Raw genomic sequence first — 22361 nt, 5'->3', positions numbered from 1 at the left:
CTAGTTCCTCATCTTGTTGATGGGGGAGTTTCCACACTACAATACGCCGATGATACTATATTATTCATGGGTCATGATCTAGCAAAAGCTAGAAATATGAAATTAGTACTTTGCCTTTTCGAACAGTTGTCAGGGTTAAAGTTTAATTATAACAAGAGTGAATTGTTTTGCCTTGGAATAGCCAAAGAGGAACAAGATGCATATAGACAGTTGTTCGGTTGTGAAATGGGATCCTTCCGTTCATGTACCTCGGAATCCCAATTCATCATCGCGGACTAACTAATAAAGAATGGAAATGTATTGATGATCGATTTGTAAAAAAGCTAAGCTGCTGGAAGGGCAAGCTTATGTCTTATGGTGGTCGGCTAGTGTTAATAAATTCAGTATTAACTAGTATGTCGATGTTCTTGTTATCTTTCTTTGAAGTACCTATAGGGGTGCGAAAAGGTTAGATTTCTATCAATCTTGCTTTTTTTGGCAATGTGATGCAGTAAAGACAAAATACAGATTAACCAAGTGGGATATTATCTACAGACCCAAAGACCAAGGGGGGCTTGGGATTGAGAACTTGGAGATAAAAAATAAATGCTTGTTAAGCAAATGGCTATTTAGGTTATTGGTTAAGACCGGCGGTAATGTGGGCACAGATCCTACGTAACAAATACCTACAATCAAAGTATTTGTCTAAGGTTACCGTAAGACCTAATTATTCGCCATGTTGGAAGGGATTAATGCGGACAAAAGATACCTTTTTTCGCAGAGCAAAATTTGTTGTTGGCAATGGTACAACAACCAGGTTTTGGGAAGATACATGGCTCGGGGAAATGCCTTTAGCCTTGCAATATCCCACTCTGTATAATATTGTACCACGTAAGGATGTTTATATTGCTGCAGTATTACAACCGTCCCCCTTGAACATCCAGTTTAGGAGGTCCTCTAATGGGGGAGCGGTGGAGCTCATGGCTGCATCTTGTGCGAAGGTTGATTGCCGGTTGTGGCCATGTTTATTTTCTTTCATTTTCGCGCTCCTTTTGCGAGTTGTAATATACTGCAGACCTTGGATAGTTTGGATTTTAATAAGATGGATGCATGCATCGTTCTGATGCAAAGGCCGGGGGCTTTCCTCCTTTTCAAAAAAAGGATCCTCAAATCTCCAAGGGTAAAAAATTTCAGATGAAATCGAGCGGAAAACATGTGGTGGAAGTATAAATCGAGTCTTCTTCTTTCAATCCCCAAAATATGGTGAAGTTTGAATGGAGGGCTTGAAACTATTTGAGCTTTTGAAGGTTTGGGACATTAGGATTAGAGGTGGGAGGTGGAGGGAAGACTACTTGTACCCCAACCACCAAATGTAATTGTTGTCTGCCTGGAGGCCCGTGGGCACAGGGTCACCCGAACGGGAAACCCCAAACCCTGGGGCCCAGAGTGTCTAGTAGGTTTTCCATCAGAACTCGTGGGCACGGGTTAGAAGGCCAGTGCGCACGTGGTGTGCATAGAATTTTTACTGGATCCATGGGCATGGGGTGGACAAGCCATATGCACAAAGGTGGTATGATTTAGGCAATTTCACAGAAGATGAAGTGGGGTAGCTGGTGTATATTTTTTGCATGATCACACACCCTAATCCAAGCACTTGTACACTCGAAGAAGCCACGTGTATTTCACTCAAGTTGGATGACTCGTCAATGAATTTTAAAACACGTGGAAGGCTCTCTCTCCTACTATCAAGAATAGATATGGGGAAATTGGGTCTCCCTGTTAAATCCCACACGAAGGCTTAAACTTGTGTATTTTCTTGCCACTGAATAGAGCTAAAAACTTGATTGACCTCACCAGATTCATAACAATGGCCACCCACCTCTTGTGAATTCCAGTTTCAACATTAGTACGTGTAAATATTCCCACTCAACTCTATCACATGCCTTCATCATATCCAGTTTTAATGCACAATTTTGTACCAAATCATATTCCTCTTTGCTTTGTTCCACTTCATAAAATAAAGACACTCATAAGTTGTAATTACGTATCCATGATCAGTCTGCCTGGAACAAGAGCAGACTGCTCCTATGAGATGATATCAGGTAGCACTAATTTCAGCCTCTTAGTATGGCTTTCAAAGCAATTTTGTATAATACATTGCAAAGGGAAATAGGTCTAAATTGTGGCAATGATGGGGTTTTCTTTACCTTTGCGTGAAAATAGAAGTGATTTTGTGTGAGCAAATGAACGAGGCCAAAAACGTGGAGACTGTTGTGCAAGGAGAGGGTTTTCTTCCACATGAGGGGTTGTGCATGTATGCGGGAGGCTATGAATCGCGTGTTGCAAGACAAAAAGAGGTCTCACTTCAAGAAGCACCCTCCCACCGCTACTTTTGGGCCAACTCAAGTAGCTCCTTGCATATTAGTTTTTTTTTTCTTTTTGTTGAATTTTTTGCAAGAAGAATTCCATATTTCAAAACTGAAAATTACTTTTTTTCTTGAAACAATTTTCCAAAATATTAACGCAATGCAAAAAATTGTTAGTGTAATTGTAGGAAAATGTTGATAGCATTAAAATTGTTTACATGTTTCAAAACAATTGCACATAGCATTTCAAAATAAATTTTTATACATTCCAAAAAATATTCATGTAACTTAAAAACGTATTTAAAAAATGTTTCAGCGTTCCAAAAAAATGTTGTTGACATTTTAAAACTGTTATTTACATCTCAAAAAATGTTGGCATAGTTTTTTTATAATTCAAATAGAAATTTATGTTTGATTTTTTTAACGTATTCGAAAAAATGTTCAGAAACATGTATTTGAAAAAATATTAATCATGTATTTAGAAATTATTAAACTTGTATGAAAAAGGTTTAAATGTGTACAAATGATGTTTATGAAAAAAGGTAGACATCAAAACATATATTTTAAAAATAATAATCATGTATTTAAAAATGTCAAACGCTCACGTCCCTTACAACCTCATTGACGGGCCTGGCCCAGCGCCAACAGGAGGCACGTCCCCCTGCCGCTTAATTACAAGTGACTCACAAAAGCTCACGTCGCCTACAACCTCATTGACGGGCCTGGCCCAGCAGGCGGCACGTCCCCCTCCTAGCCAGACACACACTGGTCACAGATATTTTTTTCTTTCACCTTCTCATATTTATTTTCACCTCTTTCTCTATTTTCAGAAAATGCTCTATAAAGAGCTTAAAATGTTTTTATGTGAAACTAAAATATATTCGCAAACTGTTATATACATAATTTATGAAATATTTATGGGTTTGTAAAAATGATCACAAATATTAGAAGTGCTTGCGAATTTAAAATATTCATCAATTTGAAAATGACCCCGCATTACTAAAAAAGTGCTCAACGTGCATTTGAAAAAAATCAATTTTTATTTCAAAATGGAAAAAGGAAGAAAAAAAATCAGGCCTAGGAAAAAGAAAAAACTGAAAGAAAAACCGAGACAAAAAGATAAAACCGATAGATAAAAAAGAAAAGAAAAAACAGACGGAACTTTTTCACAACCAAGCGGAGGTTCCAAAACACCTAGCTCTTTAGAAAACCGCCCCAGTGCTGCATGGGCCACCACTATCGTATCGCTCGCAACGATCGACAAATAGGGTTACCTCGGTTCCAGATAAATACCGTATACATGTCTCAAAAACAAGATAAATACCATATACAAAGACCAGTTTCCGCTGGGATTTCAGCTTGGTGCAAAATCATGGATAGTACGCATTTCTGACTTAGAAAAGCTACTAGGCTCATAAATGAACAAACAAGATGACAGTACATGACAGTCAGAGTCGAACGGTCAATGTTTATTTGCTAGAATAAGTCACTCTTGTATTTCTCTTCGGATACAGTTCTTCCCCTGGCACATCTAATGGCTTTATGCAGTTTTTACATCAACTGTGGATGAAATTGAAATTCTTAGTGTTGAGGACAGTTAATCTTGTCAAGACTGGAGGGACTTGCTATAGCGCTCCTTCGCGAACGCCACAAATCGTTCTAGCCCATTGAAAAGTAAACCTTCCAGAAATGGTTTCAGGGCCTGGTGAAAAAGGATAGTTGGATTGCTCAACTTCACGGATTTGCGACAACGAAATATTAAAACATGGGATACTGGAGAATAAATAATAATATGCGTGCTCGTTCGCTACTTACTGATGCAACCGGGGTCAGAATTTCAGGAACTTCATAGGCCACTGTTAGCTGCACACAATGGTGAAGGAAGATCAAGTTGTGAAGAAGAAGCAGCTCATATTAGAGTTACAAAAAGTGTCAAATTCGCAGGGCAGAATGCTCACTTGTACTCTACAAGAAGATGAACTCTTAGGGAAGAATCGGACAGCGCCCCTGCAACAAGTGAATTGCGTTATGCCAACTTCCAAATAAATCAAAAAGTAGCCAGCTCCATGGGCCAAACACAGATTGAAATAGGAGTCCGACAGAATTCAGCTAAGTTCAGAAGTCATGTTACTTATTTCCCATTCTTCTTTCCAAACAATTACCTGAAAGGATCTCCAGCACATGCAGTAGAATTTGTATAAAATTCAGTTCTGAGATGCTATCGGGGGATGATCAGAATAATGCCGAAATTGATTTCTTTAATAAGTACTCTGTCTGTCCGCTCCACATGATATAGTGCACATTTTTTTCTCAAAAGCCAAACTTCACAAACTTTGACCAAGTTTATAGAAACAATTATCTACGTCTGTAATATCAAATATATACCATATGAAAATATAATTCATGATTAATATAATTATATGATTTGATATTCTAGATGTTGATAAATTTTCCTATAAACTTGGTCAAAGTTCACTAAGTTTGACTTTAAAAATATCTAATATGCACTAGGCACTATATTCACTGATGGGATGGAGGGAGTACACTTGTAAGCTGGAACTTATCTATGTGCAGACAAGTTTGTTAGGAACAAAGAGAAGGGGGGAATGCAGGATCTCCACGGAACTGGTTGAATCTTGGAATGAATGACTCGTTGTAGAAATAAGATGTTTTCTCCTTCTTCTCTTTGTATTTTAAGGTTTGCGGCAGCTGGGATTTTTTCTTTTTATTTAACTTTGTGAGTCACTTGTAATTACGGCAATCAAGAGCCGGGAAAGCTATATTTCTAGTCAGCTGTGAGCCTGTGATTACGTCAATTAAGATTTTTTTTGCCCCGCAAAATGAGTTATTTTCATTTTGTGTTGTCGCGTCAGTAAACTACCTTGTTATTTTTCTGAATACTGTTTAAACCTTAATATATGTCTTATGTACATCCATGCTTCTGTAGGACTCAGTGTCAGAACTTACCTTCTAATCTTCTCTCAAAGGAACTTTAGACTCGAGGTGAAAAGGTTGAGTCTATTCCACAAAATGTTGTGTTGCCTCAAGATTTCTTAAGAATTGTGCACCTATGCGTGTGTGAATTCACTACTTAGCTCATCAGCACCCGCAAGTCACAAATGTGCTTAATAGTAAGATTTTGCATATATATTTTTTAGCCTTAAAATGGCTCTGTTTGGATTTCAATATTGGGTTTATAAGCAAACCCACCAAATATACTCTGTAGTAGCTGCACAAACTGCATGTGTTTCCTCTGGGCTCATTTTCGTCTTCATTGACACCTTTCTACATGGTAGCCTGCAGGAATTTATTTATGAAGTTCCTTGTGTTTCTGTTTGTGATGCATGTAGCAGCCAGCCTGCCAGAGTTGCAAGGTAATAAACTAAAAAGGTTGCAAGTTAAAGCATTCCACAATAGTTTTCTGTAAGCCTGAACATATTCTATGTTCACATTTTGAGTTTTGCTTCGGTAAATTTAGTACTCCCTCCAATCCATATTAATTGTCGCTGATTTAGTACAAAGTTTTACTAAATCAGCAAAAATTAATATGGATCGGAGGGAGTACTAAAGTTACAGTTGTACAACATAGTAGGAAGGCTACCCCTAGTCTTCCTATGGGGCGATGATAGAGAAGCAAACATAAGCGAGAGGAAGAGAGACAAACGGGTGAAGAGCGGTCGGCACAACAATGGGAAGCAGTAAAAAAACCATGGTGGATGTGGACAAGATGCACTAGGAATAGAGTCGGATCGATGCACAGTAATCTTCACAGAAGAGAAAGAAGTCAGTGTTTGACGCAGTCATTGTCGCTCTTGACAGACATGACTTTACACACATGTATACGGAATAGGACGATTTGGTCAATATTTTTAGATATATCTTTGATATTCCATAGCAACGCACAAGTAGCTTACCAGGTCACTGTATTATGTGGTACTCCCTCCGCCCCAAAATTCTTGTCTTAGATTTGTCTAGATACGGATGTACCTAATACTAAAACGTGACTTGATACATCCATATTTAGACAAATCTAAGACAAGAATTTTGGGACGGAGGGAGTATGTTCTAGACATGGACTTTCTGACCCTTGCAATGACTGATACTTCTCTTACTATTTTCATTACATTTTTATAAGTTTCCTTGAATGTCTTACTGTCATTCATACTGCCAATTAACTTCTTATGATGACAGTCTCATGATACAGGGCATACATTTTAAACAAGCTTAACTTATACAACGGATAAATAAGTAATTGCTAATGTTGGCATATTAACTTGAGACTCAGGTCAGATTCTACTTGCTTGTGTAAGGTAGTGTTCTCACAAAATACACGCCAAGGTAATGTCCTACTCTTATTTCTACTAGTAAGAACTTGAACATCAGATCATCATGTTGTGATGAGAATGTTTATCATGTTGCCCAAGACAGTTACTAGCCCACCACATGATTTGTACATCAAAGGGGAAAGGGAGCCTGTTGCATATCATATGCTGACAAAACATGAACCGTACTGCAAGATCTACAAAATAGGTTGGCAATTTGGAATGCGCACTGACAAATATAAATAAGATGTCCTTGATTGTATCACCTGTTGAATTTCCCTAGTTATGTGTGATTCGTAGGAGCATTTGTTGGTCAAATAATTCAGGTAAAAGGCGGTGTTCATATGCAGAAATCATAGCGAAGGTCAGTTGAGAGCCTTGCAGTTGCTTCCCATGCTCTTGTGGTTTGAATTAGTTTTCTAATATTGTGGAATTGGCCACCCTCAAATTTGGATTAAAGTCTCCAAATGTAAGACTACTGCATGAGTGTTCTCATAGCATGTTTATCTCCAAATATGAGATAAGCTGAATTTCTCATAATATCGAGAAAGGCCAGGCTCAAAACATGTAAGACTACTGCATTTCTTAACGTGAGAATAATTTCTAGTAACCTCTATTTGTTGGGCTCCTTTTTGTGTTTTGCCTTCAATAGATACTACACGATCATCTTTATATTGCAAATCTTTTTTTTTGCGGGATCTTTATATTGCAAATCTTGAATAGTTACTACTTGCGGAACATGCTTCTATCAATCATAATACTGAATTTTTTTTGTGTCATTTCAAATGTCTGAGAAGCTGAATTTCTCATAGTATCAGCAATGCCCACTCAGAAAATTGCAAGCTTGCTATTTCTTTTATAATAGTGATTCCAGTAACCATAGTTTGCTGGGCTCCTTTTTGTTATCTGCCTTCAGTATATACTACAGAAATCATCTTTGTAGTACAAACTTGAATAGCTACTAGAACATACTTCTATAAGAGCTGACACTGTTACATTTTTTATATATAAATGATATATAGAGAAACTAACCCTGTTTTCTCCGGCCACGTGCAGCATTTCGGCCACTAGATAACTACTCTATGATATGTGCTGTAACTTGAGCGTGCAATAAATTAACTTCCTGAAGAACTACAAGGAAAGTACATTGGATTACGTTTTGAATTGTAGGAAATAATTACATGTATGGCACCTGCAGATGTGTACCCAAAACATATATGTGCGATTCGTAACCAACTGGTGTTCCTACATCATTTGTCAAGCCTTATATTAGCCTGAAGCCCAGGGGTGCGAAAGGTGAGACCTTTCCGCTCGTCTCTTTCGCTGGGGTTGCGGCGGGTCTCGGGTGAGGTGGTGTCAAGGTCTTGGATGCCGGGGCGGCGGCCCTGGTGGTGGCAGCGCGGTGCTCTTGGGCGGAGCCCGTGCCTTGGTGTTGCCCGGTCACCATGGCCGTGTGGGCGGCGTGGTGGTCGGGGGGTGGCGTTCGGTGGCGGTGGGTGTTGGCCGAGGTGAAAACCTGTTCTATCTTCGGACGGACCGGCGGCGGCGAAGATCGTTCCCTTCTTGAAGGCGTCGTCGCGGCTCTCATTGCCCGTCATGCGGCTCCAGGGGAAACTCTGATCCTCGGATCGGGCGGTGGCGGCGCTCCGGTGTCGTGCCCTTCCTGAAGGCGCCGCCTTGGAGCTCATGGTCCGTCATATGTAGCTTCATCTCCTCGTGGTGGTAGTGCTAGGGGTGGTGTTTCTGCGCTCAGCGCCTATGTATCCTGCTCTGGGTGTGTGCGTGTGTTGCGGTGGCGTGTGTTTGTACTGGATGCTTGATGATCGGTGCTTTATATATAAAGCGGGGCGAAAGCCTTTTTCGGTAACTTATCCGAAATAATGTGATTAACTAATAGTAGTGTAACTGTAAGACAAATAACTTTTGTCTACAACTACAATCCAGTACCACCTCTAAGTCAAGACTGGACACAACGCCCACAAGATGAACCTTCCACAACATAGCCCATGTTCGCTACAAGAAATGGACTATGATAGTGAAGGTTCATTTTCATCTAGAAGCCCGTCCTAAATTTTTCGTTCCATGGCAACGCACGGGCATTCAGCTATTATGTATGTAAGTCTGGATTGGTTGAATAATCACCTGTTAGGAAGACCTTCAAGCGATCGCCAATGAATCTTCTGATTTTTAGTTGGCTGATACAGAGGAAAGTTTTATTAACTGGATATTCACTCTCAGATCTGTAGAACCTTTGTCATAGTATGTACTTACAGTCATGTTTCGGGCAAGCCAAGAAAATTCTACATCCCGACCAAGTATTGCATACTTCAAAGTCCAACGTGAAAGTTCCGGTTTATCTTCAAGGACCTGTAAATTATCACGCGTATAAGCATTTGTTGGTTAAACTGAAAGGGAAAGCTTAGTTTATAGAAAACCAAGTTAATGAAAAGGAAACAGCACAGAAGAGACATGTCGGTCATTATGGTTCTAGCTACAGCGAATTCTAGTGGGTGTTGATGATCATATATGCAGAGAATAGAAGCCTAATGATATTTTTTTTTCTTCGAAAAGGAGGAATACCCCCGGCCTCTGCATCTAGACGATGCATACGGCCACTTTATTGATTATTAACACAAGACCTTACAAAGTCATACAACAGTAAGACCAAAGCCACCATCTTCGCAACCTCTGTCGCTACTCCTATCTAACTGATGAAGGGGCGCTGATGGTCTAGGCCTAATACCAAACAGACCTCGCAGCCAATCCTAACATCTGAGACCTGAGGTCCCAACCAGGACTCCTTCCGGGTATGGGCACCCACCAGTCCGGCGTGCTCTTCAACCAGGCCCCCTGCCGGGTATGAGGCCGCCGCAGCCACGTACCATCAATCCATCTTCAGAGCTGAACTGTTGCATGAACCGTGCCAGGCCTCACTGCCATCGATGCCACCACGACGTCAGACAGCGCCACCATCCTGCACTCGTCCATCATCACACGCCCACCGGCGAGACCCCCGCTGCTCCATGCCGCTGAGACCCGCCGTTGTCGACGTGCCATATGCGACGCCGCTCCTCCTTTTGTCCCCTCCAGCCAACACTTGCTCCAAAACGATGCCCCCAGGAGGGAGAACGACATCGAAACGTCGCCATCGTCCGATCCGGTAGATCCAGATCTAGGGTTTCCCCCGGAACCTTTCGATCAGGTTGACGTGACCTGCAACGACGATGCCTCGAGAAGGGAACGACGTCCGAGACGCCGCCATCGTCCGCCATGACCGCAGTCAGACGCGATTTTCACCGGAAGCCACGGCGTCCCGATCTCGCGGTTGGCTGGAACGGAGCCCTCCGCCGAACCGGTGACGTTGCCGCCGATCCGATCCCACCGCCGTGCGACGCCCCCGATGGAGTTCCCGATCTAGATCGAAGACGACCTCGACTGGATCCCTGCCACCAGCACCGCCACACCGCGCCACCTCCTCCTAGCCCAGTCGTTGCCGGATCCAGCCGTCCCCGCCTTCGGGAGACCAGCCGGACGAGGCGCCCCTTGTCCCCGAGCTGACGTCCCGCGCCGCCGCCACGAGGACCAGAGGAAGGAGGGAATGCCCCGCCGCCGCCCGCGCCGCGCGGGCTTCGCCCGGCAGGCGCACTCCGGCGGCGGCGAGGGGAAGGCGACGCTGGGGAGGCGACGGCGGCGGCGGCCGATCGGGATCTCCCGAGGCGCGCGCGCGGAGCGCGCCGCGGGAGCGGGAGGGAAACTATCATGCACGTACACAATCCTAATGATATGACCAGAGAAGCTTCTACACATCATACATCAACGGGGAATGTAGACATATATTCAGCGATATGCCACTGCAAAGTTCCATTCAATAGAAAAAATGGAATTGCTAACTTGCTGCAATTTTTTAAATGCCAGTGTGAGCCATGAATAAGCAAAAGCAGCCAAATACTAAAATATATACCCATCTAAAGGATGGAAGGATGACACGGGTGGAAGTTCGATGCGTGTTCGTGACAAGATTGGAATGGAGATTGATATAATTTGTAGGTTGCAATGATAAATGTTCACTCCTATTCAGGTATAGAATAATTCGGCCTCCAACCATGGTATGCTAAAATAAAAGGAAAATGATGTGCAAGAAGAAAAGGGCTAACAAGCACCTTGACAGTTGATATGAATGGCATCCATTGAGGAATAGTCTCACGTTCGGAGTAACACTGGTAGGCCACTGAACATGGAACATCAACTTCAATCTCAGTGCTGTATCCAAGAGAATGTTCAGTCACCGCGAGGGGAGAGCAGATGAAAGAAAATATGTATTGCAGATAAGCATGGAACTATCAGCAAGCTGTGTTTCTGGAAGCGTGAATTAACTAAATAACAGTCAACGTCTTGTGAAGGTGCAACCATGACTCAGAATGTCACATACAAAAAGAAGGGCAAGATGATCTCTTGAGTGCAACAAAGGATAGAGGTTATGAGTTTTGCTTCGGTACACCCCCTCCTAAAAGTTTGCTCAAATCTTAAAGCTACTTAAAAATGATATTCTCGTACATTAATGATCAACTAATTATAATCCCTATTCCCCCAATAGATCAAACAAGAGATCAGAACAATATCAACTTTTTGATTGATGTGATAATTTCTAATCTCCACCTTTAATCTGCATCGAAATCTGTAAACTTTTCTAGCGGGGTGTACTGAAGCAAAACTCAGAGATTATATCTGAGAACCTTCTCAAGTACCCTTACAACATTAGATTCATTTCAACACTGAGAAATTAGAGTCCAATTGAAGTGAACCAGCACTAGCAAATTATCCATCACAACCATGAGCAAAAATTCACATGTCAGAAATTCCCATTTAAACCAAATGGCAATACAGCGATTCAAAGCAATATCAAACTACTGGCATGGACATGGAGGGTTGGGGATACCTGCACTCCTGCCACTCCATGGCAGGGGAGAACAAGGCAGGCCTCGCCCTTGCCCTGCTGCTGCTATTGATGCTGCCACAGCTCGCCTTCCCCTCCCCTCCCCTCCTCCTCATCCACCACCGGCTGCTGCTGCGGCCGCCGCTGCTGATAAAGAACACCTTGCTCTGCGATGACCCGAGGCCCGGAGATAGCGAGGAGGGGCTCCCCCTTCCCGCGGCGGGGTGGTAGTAGCAGGCAGCTCCGGTGGCCATGGCCGTTGCCCGCTCCTCCCCTCTCTCTCTCTCTCTCGTGGCTCGTGACGGTGCGATGTATTGTTCTGTGACTACTGACTGCTGTTTTTTGGAGACCACACGAAGCTTTTCCTGCTACTAGGGTGCTTCGGCTGGTCAGGCTGAGCTTTCAGTAGCACCACAGTGGCGGAACGTGACAAAAACAAGAGAAGGGAGACCGAAATCGCTGAAAAATACTCCTACGTATATGTCTTGAGGAAATATTTATATCCTCCACTATTTGATCGTGTGACTTTATTTATATCTTGTAACATTGGCTGAAATGCAAACCGAATCGCTGAAATTCAGTAATTTTAGTAGGTGTTGAAATATTTCTCGAACTGAAATTTATAAAACCATAATTGGGGGTACGGCGAGGGCTCATGTGCAGACCCAAGAGGACCGCAACACTTGCAGATATTGCCGCCGCCGAAGCGCGAAGCTTGCGCTCGGCACCACCTCCACCGCGTTCTGTGTGCAAGCCACAAGCCCCTCCACGACGAGGACTCCATCACGGTAGGCCAGGAACTCAAGATCTAGATCAGGGCTTGACCGTCACCGATGGCGATAACCTCGCTAGGATCGCCCACCACAATTCACCTCATCATCTACATGGCCGAAGCACACAACCAACACCAGTGACCATGCTGCTCGCCGGAGAGCCAACTGTATGATCGATAAGTATGTCTAGAGGGCGGAAGGGGTGAATAGGCTACTAAGCCAAAAGAGGGATTCGCTAGGGGAATCCTATCTCACCCTACCTTTTCTTGTTGCAGCAGAGGGTCTTTTGTGCCTCTTAAAAATCCAGAATCAGTCATCGCATATCAGTGAGATTAAAATATCAGAATCGGTACCATTGATGAGTTGCTTACTCTTTGCAGATCACACTATGTTGTTATTTAAGGTTAGTGGCAATGGTGCTAGATTGGTGTTCTCTTTGTTGGATACTTATTGTCAGGTGTCAGTGTAGGGGAACGTGCTACACAACAACAACAACAACAACAACAATAAATTACTGCAAGATCACACCCATGAACACTATGAAGATGGCGGGTAACGATCAAACTCACCAGCTAGCAGAGTAGCGGAAAGCAGCGAAGAAGTTGGTGCAGCGTGACGATTTCCATAGCTAGTGATGCGGAGCATCCTACGGTCATCCCCATGGACCTACCATCGTCTCATCAAGATTCAAGAGGACCCATGACACGAGCACGAGCTAGAGCTCTCGAGAACGAGGTGACTTCCTTCCTTAGTGATATCACACATGATCCTCTCGAGACATGGCTATTACCTAACTCCGATATGCTATGCATGATTTGGTATCAAGAGGACCCTCCCGGAGATGCTCATGAAGACGGACAAGCCGCCAAGTTCATGGACGGGGAGAACCAACGGAAGGAGCCAAGTGCAACTCCCAGGACCCAGACATCCGGCTAGGACCCCGGACATCCGGCCCCTGGAAGCATCACCAGCGTCAAGGAGCCGGCCAGGTCTACAGGCCCCGGACATCCGGCCTCAGCCCGGACATCCGGCCCGATAGCCCGGACATCTGGCCCCCGCCCGGAAATCCGGCGCCCATCACAGAATCGTCCAGAAGCTGAACCTTGCCAGCCCGGACATCTGGCCAAAGGCCCGGACATCCCGCCCCTTGCCTAGACACCCGGACCCCGTCTATCTAGAGAGCATCCAGGCCAGCCATGCCAGCCCGGACATCCGGCCTCTCCTGCCTGGACATCCGGCCCCTCGCGAAGGCCCGGACATCCGGCCCGTCGCCCGGACATCCGGCCTTCCCTGTCTGCGCACAGTAAAGGGCCAAAGCCCATATACCCTTTCGTCCCCCTAGACTATATATACGCCTCCTCCTCCCTCTTTCTAGGGTTAGCATTGGTTTAGCTCATATGTGAGATAGAGCATTGCTCATCCATTACGAATCTACTCCGCGAGAGAGACTGCGGCCCCTCTACAGAGAAGATCACCTTGGATTCAAGACCCCCTCTTGGGTTGCCCCATCAAGACCTCCTCTAGGAGAAGAACCGGTTACCTTTGTATCGTCCTTTGTTGGATTTGGATCTTGTATCTCCTCTCGTGTTTCAAGGATCTAGCACATGTGTGACCTAATCTCATTGGTTTGAGTGTTTCCTCCTGTGTTTTCCCTTGTGTTCCCCGTGTGTTCTTCGTGTTCTTAGTTGGGATCCGCTCCTTTCGTGAAAGATCGGCCATATAGGGTTCCACCCTACATCATCTTGGTATCATGAGCCACGTTGATCATGATTTTGGAGCCCCCTCTCTTTGTTTTCTAGCCTAGTTTTGTTGATTTTGTTCCTAATTCGAAAATTGCCCCACAAAAATAGCCCCAACTTTTTTTTGTGATTTGTTGGTATGATGAAGTTTTGTTGGATTTGATCCATGGATTTCTAATTGCAGGTAGATCTAGCTTTTCCCCATCTTTTTCCCAATTTCCATCCACAAAATCTTCCGAATTTTGCCCCAGATTTGACATCTCCACATGGTGTTCATCGAGTTCGTCCACGGATCCAGAGCTCGGACATCCGGCCCGACAGCCCGGACATCCGGCCATCCCGGACATCCGGCCCCTGACAGGAGCACTTCCATCCACCGCTCCATTTTCCCGCCTAACTCTCGCCCAATTTTGTCCTGGTGCCCACTTCCACTTCCGCATACCACCACCATAGCCTTCCCGCTACCACCTCTGACAATTTTTCAAGTTTTTGCTTTGAGAATTTGAGTTGCGGTTAACCATGTCCTATTGTGTTTCGGCTATCTAGGTACGGTTCGACATCGACATCATCGCCGCTCATCTTCGCCACGGATTCATCATCAACAATGGTAACCTCATCTTGGTATCGTGATATCATTCTACTTTCGTGCATTTGCATTGATAACCCCTTAGCCTTACTTTTGCGTCACTTACCCATGGAGACTAACCTTTGAGTATTGCCGGCAACGTGACTTGTGCACATTAGTGATCATACTTCCCATAGCATACATACCATATCATCGTGTTGCATATCTTGGTATCATCTTTTGTGTCACAAGGTTGTCATCGCATACACAATTGCTATCTTGGTTCGTGAAGCATTGCATGAGAAAAGAGCTCAAACACAAAGAGCCAAACAAGCTTTTAAGCAAAAGGGAAAGATAAGCAAAGAGCTTATAAGCAAGAACCATAGCATCATACAACATTAAGATTGTCATACTCGGTCATCTTGGATCATATCATCGAAATACCATACATATAGCATACTTGGGATAGAAGTCGTTGCATTTTTGCTTAGTAGGTTGTGCACAAGTTCGTATCCGCCTATTGTGCAATCGTGCTAGCGTCTCTCTAGTGTTGTGCAATAAGAGCATTTTTGTGGATTCCACATTTTGGCTCATCCCTTGGTTGCACGACCCCACTTATCTATTTGCGTGTGTGTTTCCGTGTATCATATCTTGCTATTAGTCTACTTGTTACATTTGCAAATTTGTGAATCTTTTCCAACATTATTGAGTCTCACTTACAATTGCAACCGAGCTCCACTATAAGCTTTTACTTGTGTAGCTGTGAGAAACCGACAAGAATTGGTACCAATTGTGCTATTTTCTTGTTACACATTGGAGTGGTCATTGATCCACCTTCAACATCGGTCAAGGTACATTTGCTATAAGTTCTTTTCTTTCTCCCACTCACAAAATTTTGTTTGGAATGATGGATAGGCCAAGTACTTCTACCAACCCACTCTTCCTTGAGCAAGACGATGACCCGAACAACTACGTCACCAAGCTACACCTATTTGGTACACAACGAGTTTTGCATGAAGAGCAACTAGCAATGAGCGACCGCATCGACAACCTTGCCACCGACTTGCGACTCTCTGAGCAACATACAAGGGACTACTTCGACAACAAGCTCGACGAACACAACCACGAGAATGACGCAAGAATGGATGAGATTCGTGCCTTGTTGGTGAACCGCTCTTCTACCACTTCGTCCTACTCAAGACGGAGCCGCTCGAGTCGACACTCTGATGACACTATCTCCGGCTCAAGTACCCCGACATCAAACACTATTCGTCGTGTCGCGCGTCAAGATTGTCAAGCAAACCGCAATCCTCTACACGACACCGACTCTCAAGAGCATCGACGCCGTCAAAACCAAGCTACATTCGCGCAAGCACAAGAACGGCAAACGCCAACGCAAACAAGAACAAGAGGAGCGTGCGCGACAACATCAAGATGCACAAGACGTCGAGGCACAACGACAAGAACAACAACTACGAGAAGCTCAAGCACTTGAGGGGCAACGTGCCCTTTGTGATTCAAGTTGAGCCGTAGCCAACCAAGGCCGACAAGCTCTTCTACATCAAGAAGCGCTTCTTGATGAAGTTCAAGAAAGTATTTATCAATCACGTGAGCATCGACAAGTTCCTCTAGTTCCTCGACAAGCTCCTCCACAATCTCGCCAAGAAAATCAAGTTCAACGAGAGCAAGACGACAATGGAAATCCTCCAAGACAAGAGCAACATGAGGTCGACAACCCTCCTTGCCAAGAGCAACATGAGATTGTCAATCCTCAACAACATGGGCGTCATCATCCCCGACCCCAACACAATGAAGAGCAACGATAGGCAAGCTAAAGTTCACCATGCCCAAGTTCACTGGAAGCAATGACCCCGAGGAGTACATATCATGGGCATTGAAGGTTGACAAAATTTTCCGCTTGCACAACTATGAAGAAGAGAAGAAGATAGCGATGGCATTCCTTGAATTCCAAGACTACGTCCTCATTTGGTGGGAACAAGTCATTGAGCGCCGAGAGGCAAGAGGTGAACCACCCATCACTACTTGTGCGGAAATGAAGGATGTCATGAGAGCACGTTTTGTGCCTAACTACTACTGTTGGGGAACGTAGTAATTTCAAAAAAAAAACTATGCACATGCAAGATCATGGTGATGCATAGCAACGAGAGGGGAGAGTGTTGTCCACGTACCCTCGTAGATCGAAAGCGGAAGCGTTAGCACAACGCGGTTGATGTAGTCGTACGTCTTCACGATTCGATCGATCAAGTACCGAACGCACGACACCTCCGAGTTCAGCACATGTTCAGCTCGATGACGTCCCTCGAACTCCGATCCAGCCGAGCTTTGAGGGAGAGTTCTGTAAGCACGACGGCATGGTGACGATGATGATGTTATACCGACACAGGGCTTCGCCTAAGCACGGCTGCGATATTATCGAGGTGGACTATGGTGGAGGGGGCATCGCACACGGCTAAGAGATCCAAGGGATCAATTGTTGTGTCTATGGGGTGCCCCCCGCCCCCGTATATAAAGGAGCAAGGGGGGAGGCGGCCGGCCTAGGAGGAGGGCGCGCCAAGAGGGGAGTCCTACTCCCACCGGGAGTAGGACTTCTCCTTCCCTTGTTGGAGTAGGAGAGAAGGAAAGAGGGGGAGAGGGAGAAGGAAAAGGGGGCTGCACCCCTTGTCCAATTCGGACCAGAGGGGGGAGCGCCTCCTTCCTTTTGGCCTCTCTCCTCTATTCCCGTATGGCCCAATAAGGCCCATATACTCCCCGGCGAATTCCCGTAACTCTCCGATACTCCGATAAATACCCGAATCACTCGAAACCTTTCCGATGTCTGAATATAGTCGTCCAATATATCGATCTTTACGTCTCGACCATTTCGAGACTCCTCGTCATGTCCCCGATCTCATATGGGACTCTGAACTACCTTCGGTACATCAAAACGCATAACTCATAATATAACCGGCATCAAACTTTAAGCGTGCGGACCCTACGGGTTCGAGAACTATGTAGACATGACCGAGACACGTCTCCGGTCAATAACCAATAGCGGAACCTGGATGCTCATATTGACTCCCACATATTTTATGAAGATCTTTATCGGCCAAACCGCACAACAACATACGTTGTTCCCTTTGTCATCGGTATGTTACTTGCCCGAGATTCGATCGTCGATATCTCAATACCTAGTTCAATCTCGTTACCGGCAAGTCTCTTTACTCGTTCTGTAATACATCATCCCGCAACTAACTCATTGGTTGCAATGCTTGCAAGGCTTAAGTGATGTGCATTACCGAGTGGGCCCAGAGATACCTCTCCGACAATTGGAGTGACAAATCCTAATCTTGAAATACGCCAACCCAACAAGTACCTTCGGAGACACCTGTAGAGCACCTTTATAATCACCCAGTTATGTTGTGACATTTGGTAGCACACAAAGTGTTCCTCCGGTAAATGGGAGTTGCATAATCTCATAGTCATAGGAACATGTATAAGTCATGAAGAAAGCAATAGCAACATACTAAACGATCAAGTGCTAAGTTAACGGAATGGGTCAAGTCAATCACATCATTCTCCTAATGATGTGATCTCATTAATCAAATGACCACTCTTTGTCTATGGCTAGGAAACATAACCATCTTTGATTAACTAGCTAGTCAATTAGAGGCATACTAGTGACACTCTGTTTGTCTATGTATTCACACATGTATCATGTTTCTGGTTAATACAATTATAGCATGAATAATAAACATTTATCATGATATAAGGAAATAAATAATAACTTTATTATTGCCTCTAGGGCATATTTCCTTCAGTCTCCCACTTGCACTAGAGTCAATAATCTAGTTCACATCATCATGTGATTTAACACCAATAGTTCACATCTGTATGTGTTTAACACCCATAGTTCACATCGTCATGTGACCAGGGTTTACTAGAGTCAATAATCTAGTTCACATCGCTATGTGATTAACACCCAAAGAGTACTAAGGTGTGATCATGTTTTGCTTGTGAGAGATGTTTAGTCAACGGGTCTGTCACATTCAGAGCCGTATGTATTTTGCAAATTTCCTATGTCTTCAATGCTCTGCACGGAGCTACTTTAGCTAATTGCTCCCACTTTCAATATGTATCCAGATTGAGACTTAGAGTCATCTGGATCAGTGTTAAATCTTGCATTGATGTAACCCTTTACGACGAACCTTTTTGTCACCTCCATAATCGAGAAACATATCCTTATTCCACTAAGGATAATTTTGACCAATGTCCAGTGATCTACTCCTAGATCACTATTGTACTCCCTTGCCAAACTCAGGGCAGGGTATACAATAGGTCTGGTCCATAGCATGGCATACTTTTATAGAACCTATGACTGAGGCATAGGGAATGACTTTCATTCTCTTTCTATTTTCTATCGTGGTCGGGATTTGAGTCTTACTCAATTTCACACCTTTGTAACACAGGCAAGAACTCTTTCTTTGACTGTTCAATTTTGAACTACTTCAAAATCTTGTCAAGGTATGTACTCATTGAAAATCTTATCAAGCGTCTTGATCTATCTCATAGATCTTGATGCTCAATATGTAAGTAGCTTTACTGAGGTCTTTCTTTTGAAGAACTCCTTTCAAACACTCCTTTATGCTTTCCAGAAAAATTCTACATCATTTCTGATCAACAATATGTTACTCACATATACTTATCAGAAAGGTTGTAGTGCTCCCACTCACTTTCTTGTAAATACAGGCTTCTCCAAAAGTCTGTACAAAACTATATGCTTTGATCAACTTATCAAAGCGTATATTCCAACTCCGAGATGCTTGCACCAGTCCTATAGATGGATCGCTGGAGCTTGCACATTTTGTTATCACCTTTAGGAATGACAAAACCTTCTGGTTGCATCATATACAACTCTTCTTTAATAAATCCATTAAGGAATGTAGTTTTGACATCCATTTGCCAAATTTCATAAAATGCGGCAATTGCTAACATGATTCGGATAGACTTTTAAGCATCGATACGAGTGAGAAAATCTCATTGTATTCAACACCTTGAACTTGTCGAAAACCTTTTTTCGACAATTCGAGCTTTGTAGATAGTAACACTACTATCAGTGTCCGTCTTCCTCTTGAAGATCCATTTATTCTCTATGGCTTGCCGATCATCGGGCAAGTCCACCAAAGTCCACACTTTATTCTCATACATGGATCCCATCTCAGATTTCATGGCCTCAAACCATTTCGCGGAATCTGGGCTCATCATCACTTCCTCATAGTTCGTAGGTTCGTCATGGTCAAGTAACATGACCTCCACAACAGGATTACCGTACGAATCTGGTGCGGATCTTACCCTGGTTGACCTACGAGGTTCGGTAGTAACTTGATCTGAAGTTACATGATCATCATCATTAACTTCCTCACTAATTGGTGTAGGAGTCACAGGAACAGATTTCTGTGATGAACTACTTTTCAATAAGGGAGCAGGTACAGTTACCTCATCAAGTTCTACTTTCCTCCCACTCACTTCTTTCGAGAGAAACTCCTTCTCTAGAAAGGATCCATCTTAGCAACGAATATCTTGCCTTTGGATCTGTGATAGAAGGTGTACCCAAAAGTTTCCTTTGGGTATTCTATGAAGACGCACTTCTTCGATTTGGGTTCGAGCTTATCAAGTTGAAACTTTTTCACATAAGCATCACAGCCCCAAACTTCAAGAAACGACAACTTTGGTTTCTTGCCAAACCACAGTTCATAAGGCATCGTCTCAATGGATTTTGATGGTGCCCTATTTAAAGTGAATGCAGATGTCTCTAATGCATAACCCCAAAATGATAGTGGTAAATCGGTAAGATACATCATAGATCGCACCATATCCAATAAAGTGCGGTTACGACGTTCGGACACACCATTAAGCTGTGGTGTTCCAGGTGGCATGAGTTTGTGAAACTATTCCACATTGTTTTAATTGAAGGCCAAACTCGTAACTCAAATATTCGTCTCCATGATCAAATCGCAGAAAACTTTATTTTCTTGTTACGATGATTTTCTAGTTCACTCTGAAATTCTTTGAACTTTTCAAATGTTTCAGACTTATGTTTCATCAAGTAGATATACCCATATCTGCTCAAATCATCTGTGAAGGTCAGAAAATAACGATACCCGCCACGAGCCTTAATACTCATTGGTCTGCATACAGCAGTATGTATTATTTCCAACAAGTCAGTAGCTTGTTCCACTGTTCCGGAGAACGGAATTTTTTAGTCATCTTGCCCAAAAAGCACGGTTCGCAAGCATCAAATGATTCATAACCAAGTGATTCAGAAAATCCATATTTATGGAGTTTCTTCATGCGCTTTACACCGATATGACCCAAATGACAGTGCCACAAATAAGTTGCACTATCATTATTAACTTTGCATCTTTTGACATCAATATTATGAATATGTGTATCACTACAATCGAGATCCAACAAACTATTTTTATTGGGTGTATGACCATTGAAGGTTTTATTCATGTAAACAGAAGAACAATTATTCTCTGACTTTAAATGAATAACTGTATTGCAATAAACATGATCAAATCATATTCATGCTCAACGCAAACGCCAAATAACATTTATTTAGGTTTAACACTAATCCTGAAAGTATAGGGAGTGTGTGATGATGATCATATCAATCTTGGAACTACTTCCAACACTCATCGTCACTTCCCTTTCACCTAGTCTCTGTTTATTCTATAACTCCTGTTTCGAGTTACTAATCTTAGCAACCAAACAAGTATCAAATACTCGGGGGCTACTATAAACACTAGTAAGGCACACATCAATAACCTGTATATCAAATATACCCTTGTTCACTTTGCCATCCTTCTTATCCATCAAATATTCAGGGCATTTCCGTTTCCAGTGACCATTTCCTTTGAAGTGTAAGCACTCAATTTCAGGCTTTGGTCCAGCTTTGGGCTTCTTCACGGGAGTGACAACTTGCTTGTCATTCTACTTGAAGTTCCCTTTCTTTCCCTTTGCCATTTTGTTGAAACTAGTGGTCTTGTCAATCATCAACACTTGATGCTCTTTTCTTGATTTCTACCTTCGTCGATTTCAACACCACGAAGAGCTCGGGAATCATTTTCGTCATCCCTTGCATACTATAGTTCATCACGCAGTTCTAGTAACTTGGTGATGGCGACTAGAGAACTCTGTCAATCACTATCTTATCTGGAAGATTAACTCCCACTTGATTCAAGTGATTGTAGTACCCAGACAATCTGAGCACATGCTCACTAGTTGAGCAATTCTCCTCCATCTTTTAGTTATAAAACTTGTTGGAGACTTCATATCTCTCAGCTCGGGTATTTGCTTGAAATATTAACTTCAACTCCTGGAACATCTCATATGGCCCATGACGTTCAAAACATCTTTGAAGTCCCGATTCTAAGCTGTTAAGCATGGTGCACTAAACTATCAAGTAGTCATCATATTGAGCTAGCCAAACGTTCATAACGTCTGTATCTGCTCCTACAATAGGTCTGTCACCTAGCGGTGCATCAAAGACATAATTCTTCTGTGCAGCAATGAGGACAATCCTCAGATCATGGATCCAATCCGTATTATTGCTACTAACATCTTTCAACACAATTTTCTCTAGGCACATATCAAAATAAACATATGAAAGCAACAAAGCGAG

General features: G+C 43.3%; 1 protein-coding gene across 2 annotated transcripts; it reads right to left on the bottom strand.

The window, feature by feature from the left end:
* Positions 1 to 3718: 3718 nt before the first annotated feature.
* Positions 3719 to 11950, bottom strand: LOC119276757. 2 transcript variants are annotated; one of them, XM_037557904.1, is made up of 7 exons: positions 11604 to 11945; positions 10828 to 10927; positions 8939 to 9034; positions 8810 to 8862; positions 4304 to 4352; positions 4161 to 4208; positions 3719 to 4047 (listed from the first exon to the last, which is right to left on the bottom strand). In XM_037557904.1, exons 1-7 carry the CDS (start codon positions 11852 to 11854, stop codon positions 3952 to 3954), a joined length of 693 nt encoding a protein of 230 aa, XP_037413801.1. In that variant the 5' UTR covers positions 11855 to 11945; the 3' UTR covers positions 3719 to 3951. The 2 variants fall into 2 exon arrangements, with proteins under 2 accessions (XP_037413801.1, XP_037413802.1); XM_037557905.1 differs by lacking the exons at positions 3719 to 4047; positions 4161 to 4208; positions 4304 to 4352 and adding an exon at positions 4758 to 5642 and having other exon boundaries at positions 11604 to 11950.
* Positions 11951 to 22361: the final 10411 nt, after the last annotated feature.

This window comes from Triticum dicoccoides, chromosome 3B, assembly GCF_002162155.2.
Source record: "Triticum dicoccoides isolate Atlit2015 ecotype Zavitan chromosome 3B, WEW_v2.0, whole genome shotgun sequence".
Taxonomy (NCBI): domain Eukaryota; kingdom Viridiplantae; phylum Streptophyta; class Magnoliopsida; order Poales; family Poaceae; genus Triticum; species Triticum dicoccoides.
The sequence above is the reverse complement of the archived record's forward strand: the minus strand, read 5'-3'. Positions and strand labels throughout refer to the sequence as shown.

Excerpts from the sequence above, each read along its gene's own strand:
- LOC119276757 (XM_037557904.1), bottom strand. The coding sequence starts at position 11,854 with ATGGCCACCGGAGCTGCCTGCTACTACCACCCCGCCGCGGGAAGGGGG. Across the intron at positions 10,928-11,603 it reads ATGGAGTGGCAGGAGTGCAG|CACTGAGATTGAAGTTGATG; the intron begins GTATCCCCAACC and ends TCTTGGATACAG. Across the intron at positions 8,863-8,938 it reads GGCTTGCCCGAAACATGACT|CCAACTAAAAATCAGAAGAT; the intron begins GTAAGTACATAC and ends CCTCTGTATCAG.